General features: G+C 39.5%; 1 protein-coding gene across 1 annotated transcript in view; it reads right to left on the bottom strand.

Annotated features, from left to right (window-relative positions):
* LOC100533329 (PKA type II regulatory subunit) overlaps positions 1 to 6498 on the bottom strand; it is a gene marked incomplete at its 3' end in the record, with an annotated part of 9157 nt that extends 2659 nt beyond the window's left edge. Inside the window, 1 exon segment of the mRNA NM_001204626.1 lies at positions 6035 to 6498. Within this exon segment, the coding sequence (NP_001191555.1) occupies positions 6035 to 6284 (250 nt within the window).
* Between the last annotated feature and the right edge of the window lie 4628 nt (positions 6499 to 11126).

The raw sequence follows: 11126 nt of genomic DNA, 5'->3' as shown, positions 1-11126 counted from the left end.
GTGTTGTATGAAGTTGGAATGTTGGGTTGTACTTGTCTAGGTCCCCGTTTGGCAAGTGTGTCTGCTCTGTCATTTCCAGGTATGTCTGAGTGTCCGGGAATCCACTGCGTCACCAGGCTGACGCCACAGAATGTTATCAGGTGAAGGGAGCCAAACAGTAGAGGTGTCAACTCTTCGTTTAGATGGTGGTCAGTTTCTATTGCTTGCAAGACTGACTGATAGTGAGTCAGTGAAGATCACTATACTCTGTGTTTTGTTTGGATGAGTGTCAAAAACTGTGCGGAGATGGTATAGAGATGTTTCAATTGCTATCATTTCTGCGCCGTAGTTGTTGCATTTCTCTCCACAGGCAGCAGAGATCTCATTGGGAACTTCCATCTATTGTATTAGTATTCCATATATCCGGCTTTGGTTGTGCCTTTGAATGCTGAGCCGTCTGTATAGACGTGTATCCAGTCATCTGAATAGCTGTCGATTGTTTGATGTGATGCAAGCAAACATCGACTTCACTGGGTCTGAAGGTTTTGTGCTATAGGATTGTCTCCGAGAGATGTTTTAATGATTGGTTTTTCCATAGAAATGTGGGGAGGGATGTTTTGGTTGACTCTTTTGGTTTCTTTTCTGTTTTGTGGGCCAACCCAGGATGAATGGAATGTAGTAGCTCATCCCAGCAGACGGACAGAGAATTCTAGACTCTAGGTTAAGAAACTTCGTGATATGAGAATAAAACTCAAATCGTCTGTGACCAACAGTGGAAAGCCTTCTAATCTATTATATAATGAAGACATTGATCCAGAGCATGGAATGAAAGTGAAGTGGAATGTGCAATAAAATAGAAGAGTGCAGGTACAAAATAACGAAAATGGCAGAATCTGGGGAAGAACTTCCGTGTCCGTAACGAGCAACCACCCCAACAAACACAATAAAGAAGAGACCTAGATCTAACCCCAAGCCTACCCCTCTCTTCTACTCTGTCTCACAGTGTGGTCCCTCGTTCCGTAAGTCCTCCCAGGCCTCCAGTTCAGAGTTACATCACTTTATATGTTTTCTTCGTCACAACCATGATTGGAGTCATCTCCTACTAAGCTCATTAATGACTTCACATTGCAAGAACACTTTTTCAGAAACATGACAGTGTTTTTCATAACGCACTTATCTGAACATTTTATTTCTTATTGTCTGAACATCTCACCATAGCCTCAGCTTCTTGTTATAAAATAAAATAATCGGAGGACTACAAGATAACTATTTGTAATCCATTTTAAATTCTACTTGTTTCAGAAAATCATTAAACAATATTAATTAAAAAAGAGAAAAAAATGTACTACAGATAGAAAGCATGGATTTAATTTTGGTGGAAGTGGTTGGGGTGTCCAGAAGGTAAACAGTCATTTCGTCACACCCCAAATAAGTGTGACGAAATGACTTCGCTTCTCTCCAAAATTGTAGGCTAATATAGAGTTTTGGAGGATCAGCCTAAAGCTTTTTTTTAAAGTAATAATTATTAATGTAAATTAAATTTTCGTCTAAACCGTTTCAATAGCTGAACAATAGTTTTTAAAATAAGTAAAAACAATGTCTGGTAAAGAGTTAGTAAGGCTTTATTTGAAAGTAAGGGTCTATAGCTTTTAGCAAAATTGCAGTACCGTACATTTATATTCAGTAAATTTATTTTTAACAGAACTATAATGATCTTGCCAATCACACCTTTCATCAATAATACTTTAAAACTTTGCTGATCTGACTCGATAGATTTCAATATATTGTCAATGGGACTTACTTAATGAACGGCGTAGCTGATCAGGCAGGCACAACAAAGCCCCCTCCCCCCCCCCCCCCCCCCCCGGGTTATTCCACACACACCCCAACCTCCTCCCAAAAATCGTGATTTGTGATTGTCATGACAATACGTGTCTGATGTTCGCAAGCATGCTACATGTTCGTCTCCATTCAACCTTGTGGATTTGGTGTGCGACGAGATGACTGTGGCGTCTTGACTGCACAGGTGTGACGAAATTACCATGTGAAGAAATGACTGGTATTCGTCCAGATAGCGTAAGTTGACTGCCAGCACAGGCCTTTGGTTGGTCAAATAAAACCAAACAATATACAATAAAAGAGTAATTTTAAATAAAAGCTCAAAGTCAAAGACAAGACACGATTTCCAGGTTAGGCCTACACTGATGTCAGTTTAGCCCTCTTTCCCTAAGCAAACACATACAAGAGGAACAATCAATCAATAATGTCTACAGACAGAGCCAAGAAAAAACAAGAAAAAGAAAAATTGAGATAAAAGAGAAAGAAAAGGACTGGAACTACAGAAAGCACAGAATACAGAACATTCAAATTTTGAAAGAGGATTAAGACTAAAGAAAATGTGAAATAGAATCTAATTTGAAAGAGGACTACACTACTAGTAGGCTACAGATCTTGATAGTTTTATATACTTTTTTCTAGTAGTATTTTGCAGGCTGAACACGAATATGGTCTTCATTTTTTGCCTCAAATCAATAGCTATCGGGTTATTATTGATGTATGAAAATAGTAATATTTGACTTGATTTTAACAACATGGGGGGTTTCAGGGGGATTTCACAATGATTAGATGTTTTGGCAATAAGGATTTATATATATATTTAGTTAATTTACCTGAAAACAATTGATTTGCAAGGGTTTTAGTGGCCATACCTGTGTTCTCACAGCAAAAGTTATAGGCTATTTAGCCCGCAAATCAATGCATCTGTGTGTGGGTGCATAAATAAGTAAAAATGTACCGATTTTTTAATCATAAGTTATTTTTAATAATTCAAAAATTAGCCTCAATAAATTAAAGCTCGCCGATCTGCTGCTGATACTGCACTTAAATGGAGCATTGTCTAACATAACACAAAATCTAGACATACCTTCGAGTTAAACAAAAGAATAGGCCTTGATCTAATCTAGAGGTTAAGGTGTTGGCCTCTCATTCAAAGGTCCCGGGATCGAATCCGGGTAGCGACCGAAAAATTTTCTTCTCTAAAATTGTCTCCTTTCACCTCCTTTCCTGCTCTCTAGCAATGTTCTATTGTCTGCTTTCAATTCCACTTTCTGCCCCCACCCCCTCACCTCCTTTGCCCCCTCCTCTGGGCTCCTGACTCTTTCTGCAGCCTTTCTACTGCTACTCCTTGGCTCATCCTAACTGCTGTCTTTCTGCCACACCCCTGATCTTCTGGTAGGAAAGATCTACACCTAGCCTTCTCGGACAAGGGCGAAAAATCTCGGAGGGCCCGTGTGCAAGTTGCGCACGTTAAAGATCCCTTGGTGGTCTAAAATCAATAACAGTAGGCTTCCGCCGACACCCGGGCAAAATTCAACATTTCCTACCAACTGAAAATATTAGGTGTGTCCCGCGCGCTCATATGACCTATGCAGTTGCGAGCGCCGTAGAACACATTACAAAAACAAACAGATCTAATCTAGATATCGAGATTCTAAATAAGGGAACCAGTCACACGGTGAAGTCGACACAGCTGAAAAACGTGTGGTGAGTTCACAGAAAAAAAAAGTATCCAAATTTAACAGTGAACTCGTCACACCATTTTCCCCCTGCAAAGCCACCAGCCACCTTGTACCATTCTAGTTTAGATTTATTTTATTGCATACAGTAAAGACATGCAAATTTTTATAAGTATAACATAACATTGAACCTAAAAATGTATCCGTTTTCTCTTTAAAATGTTGAAACAGAAAGGCAGACATGGGTACATTTTTATCGGTGTGACTAGTTCTCCGAACGCTTGGGAAAGGAAAGTTGAAATGTATTTCTCCTAACAGTTTCTTTGTTTGTTTGTTTAGTATAGGGTTTTACGGCGCTCGCAACTGCATAATAAGGTCATATGAGCGCGCGGGACACACCTAATACTTTTTCGTTGGTAGGAAATTTTGAATTTTGCCCGGGTGGCGGCCGAAGCCTACTCTTATCGATTTTAGACCACCAAGGGATCTTTAACGTGCGCAACTTGCACACGGGCCCTCCGAGATTTTTCGCCCTTGTCCGAGAAGGCTAGGTGTAGATCTTACCTACCAGAAGATCAGGGGTGTGGCAGAAATACAGCAGTTAGGAGGAGCCAAGGAGTAGCAGTAGAAAGGCTGCAGAAAGAGTCAGGAGCCCAGAGGAGGGGGCAAAGGAGGTGAGGGGGTGGGGGCAGAAAGTGGAAATGAAAGCAGACAACAGAACATTGATAGAGATCAGGAAAGGATGTGAAAGGAGACAATTTTAGAGAAGAAAATTTTTTGGTCGCTACCCGGAATCGAACCCGGGACCTTTGAATGAGAGGCCAACACCTTAACCTCTAGGCCACGAGAGCCCCCCGAACAGTTTCTGATCTCGAGATTTTTTGGTTATATTTTTGCGAGATTTAAGCGTCATCCTTTCATTTTCTGCCATTCAGCGAGGACTGGGAGGAAGCATTTTTTGGATCGAATTCAATTTCAAGAGCTAATCTAGATCTAGATCTAGAGATTTTTAAATGTCTGAATATTCAGATACTTCAGTTGTGGTTAGAGCATTTGAAAATACCTTCAAAAGGTACTGTGAGAAAACAAGACTGCTCGACCTTGGCAGTAACCTATTTTGCATTAAGTCACACAGCAAAAACTAAAATCCTTCATATGTAAAAAAAAAAGGTAGTGTCAATTGTCACCGAGTGACGCAGTGGCAATTGACAAAAATTGACTTTTTGTCAATTGCCACCGAGTAAATTGGAGCTCTTTTGCGTTGGTGGGTAGATCTAGCTTATTGTGCTCGAGTGCTCGGTGTTGTGCGTTCGCCTCTCTGTCCATCTGTGTGTGTGTGTTTGTGTGTGTGTTTGCGTGTGTGTTTGCATGTGTGTGTGTGTCTTCTCCTGACCCCCGTCCCCTGATTTATGTTCCCCGATATAACGTGAATTTCTCCTTCAGTTTGTGAGCGTTTGTGACCTTCTACTTCTTGAATTGCCTGTGTTGGTTCTACACCAAAGTGTAGGCTAAGGCTAGCCTAGATCTAGGCCTACGTCTCATTGAAAACACGCCAAGTTGGTACCGTAGCTCTAGACTAGATGCTCGTCCAATGAAATTAGTTGAGAACAAATTGACCCATTAGACACACATATGTATAATGCTAAAGATAGTGTTGTTTTCAGACTTGACACCGCTTCACTCGGTGGCAATTGACAAAAAGTCATTTTTGTCAATTGCCACCGTGTCACTCAGTGGCAAATGACACTACCCAAAAAAAATCCCCCCCCCCCCCCCGCTTCACACCTTACACACACACTTGCACACTCACACACACTCCGTTCGTTTAATATCAACAAATCTCGAGAATGGAAACCGGCCTTCGGAGAAATGAAAGTTCAAGTTTATTTTCCCAAACGTTCGGAGAAATAGAGCCGGTCTAATTTTATTAAATAAACTCTGGTTTGTATTTTTAAAAATATTATCACTTAAATAAAGCTTGACATGTGTGGGTTTGGCTGCCAATACACGGTGAACTCGCCACACGGTTTTCACAAGTTCCTGTATGTGACGAGATCACTGGAGGTATGTGAAGAGTTTTAAGCACTAAACTAAAAATGAACAAAATACAATGCTTTGATCTAGATATAGATCTAGTCTATTTTACCTCTTCCATTATTATTAGATCTCTAGATAAATAGATCTAATATCTAGAACTAGATTCTAGATCTAGATTAGATTCTAGCTCTAGGCCGAGAAGGCTACTATCTCGGACTGTGACTTGCGCTAAATAACCTCTATCCAAGAAAACCTCTAGCCTCTAGAGATCATGCGCGCTTTCGCTAATTAAATGTAGTCGGCCAACTGATCTCCTTGGTCTGGAAAAAATAGACATCATTAGGCCTAGTCTAGATCTAGATCTAGATCTAGATCCAGATGTATGTTTAATCTAGATTTTTAAGTAGATTCTAAATGCATTCTGAGTTTTCATCATGCCCCTGCGAACGTCTTCCTTTAGCCCAACTAAAATAATAAACACTTAAAAAACGCAACTCTCTTACCAACAAACGAATCATCGTCGTCATCTTCATTACTAGATCCGTGTCCGTCACTGGGCTCGATAATATTCACAGTATCATTTTCTTGAAACCGAAGAGCACCGCTTAATTTCAATGGACCATTTTTCTTTTCATTCAAATTGTTAAAATAATCCGCAGCGAAAGCCTCGAGATTTGAGGGGCGGGTTCTCAGCACAGCAACGGTGAACTCCTGCAACAAGTCTGTCAAACCCGGTGGGATCTCGAAATTCATGATTCCACAAGTAATAACGTAAGAACGACTAAACCGACGATAATGCTGCGATGGGGGAAATCACATATTCCTTTCCAACACTTTGCACAAGAATACGTTATGAATCTGCACACTTAAACAAAAAACAAACAAAAGGAAAGCATGAAGTTGATCGGCACATTCCCCTCTCAGCACATAGGCCTAAGCTCCATTGAGTGAGAAGGAGGAAAAAATCTTCAAAAGTTACACACACTCTGACGTCACTAAGGAGGCCGCATCACGTACTGTAACACGGCGCCAGAGGTATTCATACGCTCTGTGTTTTTTAAATAATGTTTCTATTGTGCCGACGATACAGTAATATGGCATGTTTTATTCAACTTAAAATAAACTTCCTACAATTGTGTATTGTATCCACTGTTCCAAAAACAATGTCTTGAATAAATCTACTTTTTCATTGATCGAGTCAAGGTGACAAGTCGCCGGGTAGCGCTTTCCTTTCGCAAAATTTGTAACACTTGTTGCGCTCACAAAAACAGTTTTCTTTACAAAATACTGAAATAGAAGTTTAAAAAAACAGACTTTATGTAGAATATCTGGGCGCTTGACCAGCTATTTGTTATGTTCTTTACTCCTGAAACGTCGCTGAGGCTTTGTTTACTTTTTTTTTTAAACAGCAGTACGCACTATAATATAGAGGTTTGTTTCGTTTCTAATATATCAGATGCCGGCTCCTTAGCAAGAAGCGTTTCGCGTCAAAGATATTATTAGTTCTGTTTCTGTTGGGAGCGATATGAAGTACCTTTTCATTACAGCAGAAGTAGAAGTTTGATCGACGATTGTTATCCCAATTTTTATTCTTAACCTTGATTTAGTTATTGGATAATGTTCTCGCAATACAGGGCATCGGCCTATAAATTGTAACAGAGAGGAAATGGAAGGAATATGGGGGGAGGGGGAGGGGGGCTTAATTTACTTGTTTTGTATTATTTTTCTGCGCGTTTGTTTTTTGTTGGGTTTTTTTGGGGGGGTGGGGGAGGGGTCAAAAAGACTAGCGTTGCAACAAGGACATTCCATTATGCTGCTTAGAAAATAAGAATAACGTCCTTTTGCTTGTTTAGATTTTTTCTAGTTTGTTTTTGCTTTGTCTTGTTTTTTGTGGAGGGGTATTAGAGGGGGGGTTGTTTTGTTTTGTTTTGGGGGTACTTAAATTCGGGTCTGTTTCACTGTTTGTTTGTTTGTTTGTTTGTCTGTTTGTTTGTTTGTTTGTTTGTTTGTTTGTTTGTATTATTTGGAAGGGGGGTGCATTCACAGTTCACACTTAATAAAGGGGTTGAAATACATGTACAAAGGTCATGGGTAACAACAAAGGACATTTCATTATACTGTTTAGAGCTCAAGAATAACATCCTTTTTGTGGAGAAATGCACGCAGTGCCTTGAGCTCTTTGCTTAAAGTTTTGTACAACACAGTGGTGTGGTAGCATTTCTGAATGACGCTGCTTAATAAAACACACAATTAAATACAATATACATCAGCCAGTCACTAGGTGTAATACAACAGCAAGCCCTGCTATAAAAATATAATATTTATATCAGCCTTCATAGGACGTCTTCACATTTAAGAGCAACGGTTGTAATGAGGAGTGAAAGGACACTGTTGTAATAAAAAATAATCTAGATCTAGTAAGATTGAGCACGCTCATTATAATTTCTCTGTGTACACACAGGAGGGTAGGGCGGCGGAGCGGTTAGTGCGCTCGTCTCCAAAGCAGAAAGTCCGGGTTCGAGCATCGGTTCGGACATTAATTTTTTCACACCCTCCTGCCCACCCAGCAGTAATGGGTACCTGACTTCGAGCGAAGTAAAGGCGGCGTGGAAAGGAACTGGCTACCCTAGCACAATATGACGAAGGCCCATGGGAAATTGTCTCACTAACAAAGCAATCCCCAATGTCCGGATCGGATGCAGGAACAACTTTACTATTTACACACATAACATGTGCACTTTTGACCGGAGTGTCAGTAGGACAAGTCTATTTCAAGCAACTCAATTTAAAATTGTAAATGCAAATACGTGAAAATGAAGAAAAGTTTATTCTCAGTCCAACTATTTTTGCGTCTACGTGTTCTGCTCGCAAAAAAAAAGAAAGAAAAAGAAGAAAAAAACTGGAGGTTGTCAGGCAAGTCTTGTTTAAACTAGGAGTGCACCTAACCTCTCAACTCGCAGTGTTCTTGAAAGGTAAACAGGTGGCAATTTGTTCGTTTTTAAGGACAAGCGGGCTAACCCAGATTTCGGGGGTTTCCAGAAATCTTGACCTACACCAAAAGTGGGCATTGCCCTACCTATAAGAGAAGTTTGGTTTCACTGGTGTGTATATTTATTTGGTTGTAGAGAAAACTCTCCTTGTCTTTTAAAGAGTCTGAACAAGGGTCAAAAACTTTACCTTCAATTTTCTCAAAACAGCATTTTTCGGGATAGCCCCCTTGTGCTTAAAAGCGACCATTTTCAGTCGTGATTATCAAGTAGTGCTAGCTGTCTTCGTTTGTCATGTCGTCAGTGTCACTGGAAAAACAAATTCTTACCTCTGGCTGTGCAGCAGCAACAGGGAAAGCCTCTTTTCTTCCTCCCAAACACTACACGATCGTTTTGACGACGGTACAATTTAGCTGGAAATAGACCATCACACCAATGTACATTGTACTTGTGATTGAAAACTCCAGCCTAGGCACGAAGTAGTATGTGGGTTTCATCCGGTCTGTATTAGTATAGGACGTGAGGAAAATACGTAGCCTTCTGATCAGTATATGCATGTGTGTAATTTGTACATTCTGAGCCTTAACCCTATCCGTACGTCGTGTTTTACCTCTCTGGTTTTACTATCGTATCCATACGACGTGGGGAACTATGTGCCACCACTTAACCTTACCCGTACGTCGTGTTTTACTATCGTATCCATACGACGTGGGGAACTCTGTGCCACCATTTTCCAAAGAGGAAATTTACTAGTTAATCCGATCTGTATGCTTTGCGAAGCATTCTGTCAAAATGATTTTTTTTCAGAAATACTGAAAGTTTCAAAGAGATCTTCGTGCTAGAAGTATTCTAAAAAGTGAAGAATACAATCCCGCGGATGCAAAATAACCCCAGGGCGTACGGATGAGGTTAAGAAGTGAGTGCGGTACTACTATAGTTGTTGGTGACTGATGTCTTATAAAATAGAAAAAGAAGAGAAAATAGATGTACTGATAGATAGATAGATAGATAGATAGATAGATAGATAGATAGATAGATAGATAGATAGATAGATAGATAGATAGATAGATAGATAGATAGATAGATAGATAGATAGATAGATAGATAACACATTTCTCTCGGGTGTCTACACTAATACTAACATTTAATTTTTTTTTAAGTACATCATATTATACCGTCTGATAGCATGTTCATTTTGAAGTACAAAATGAACATGCTTTCAGACGGTATAATATGTTGTAACTTTTTTTTACCCTGCCCATTTCTATCAACTGGCGCTTTTGTTTTTAGTAGAAACAACTACTACAACAACAACAAAATGTGCAGCACTTTGGATTTTAAAATTGAATGTTAGTATAAGTGTAGACACCCGAGAGAAATGTGTTATCTATCTATCTATCTATCTATCTATCTATCTATCTATCTATCTATCTATCTATATGATGTAACTGATGAGCCGATGGATGTTAAATGACTAGACTACAATTTGTTTCACCAGGAGAGTGTTTTTCTAACTTTCATATCACGATGTCTGCATCCGTCAAGTGATTGAATGTAACGATTGTAAGTTAGATAAGGTAACACTTTATTATCACAGACGGAAAGTTTTCTTGGCTGTACAGGAACGTAAAAACACATGCAGGTATCTATAAAGAATCTAAATTATATATTACTCTCATTAAAATTCAACATGAAAAGAGTAATAAAGCTGATAAAATGTACATATCACATCAGATGCATCATTCAACCACATGCAGGAATTTTATTACAAGACCTCTGGAGTTATATACTCGTAGATACATACTCTAAAGATTTTGACAATAGACTTATGATAGATGGTAAAAAATTTCTTTTATATCTTTCTTTCTTTGTTTTTGGAGGTACATATCTACCCCTGCATTTTCTTACAATTTGCATGGAAAGTGGGTGTGATGGGTCTACATACCTACCCCTGCATTTTCTTACAATTTGCATGGAAAGTGGGTGTGATGGGTCGTTTTTAATGCTTTTTATCTTTTTCATAATTGTGGTGTGTAAATCCCACAATACCCCCCCCCCCAAAAAAAAGGACAAACCAACGCACTATGAACTACAAAGAGGACAGGCCCTCGACACCAATACCTATCAATCTCAACCTGAACTGAAAGGGACACAGCATCCCAGCAGACTGACAGTGACAGAGATACTCGATGAAATAATTCCCCCACTCTGGAATCGGAACTTATTATAATGTCTTCTGCTGCTGCAGAAATTTAGTGAGGTTTTTGGTGTGCTGAATAACATTTTTCAAGCTATTTCTGGTGTGGTTTGCTTCTTCTTTCCTATTAAACATCTGTCGTCCTTATCTCTCCTTCTTTTTTGTGTTTGTTACTCTCTTGTAACACCTCTAATCTTCGGCACATATATGACCTTATTGTATTTCAAGTGCCGTAAAACTGTTACTGAAACTAAGATATTTTTCTCAGAGTTCCTGTCCAACAGTTTTGGACCGGAGGCTGTGGTGTAACGGTTAGGTGCTTCTCTGTCACACGCTGAAGGCGTGAGTTCGAGTCTCGTGTGAAACAGAGTCAGAGTCAGAGAGAGAGAGAGAGAGAGAGAGAGAGAGAGA

Source organism: Aplysia californica, unplaced genomic scaffold, assembly GCF_000002075.1.
Source record: "Aplysia californica isolate F4 #8 unplaced genomic scaffold, AplCal3.0 scaffold00123, whole genome shotgun sequence".
NCBI classification, from domain to species: Eukaryota; Metazoa; Mollusca; class Gastropoda; order Aplysiida; family Aplysiidae; genus Aplysia; species Aplysia californica.
This window is presented reverse-complemented; position numbering and strand designations above follow the sequence as displayed.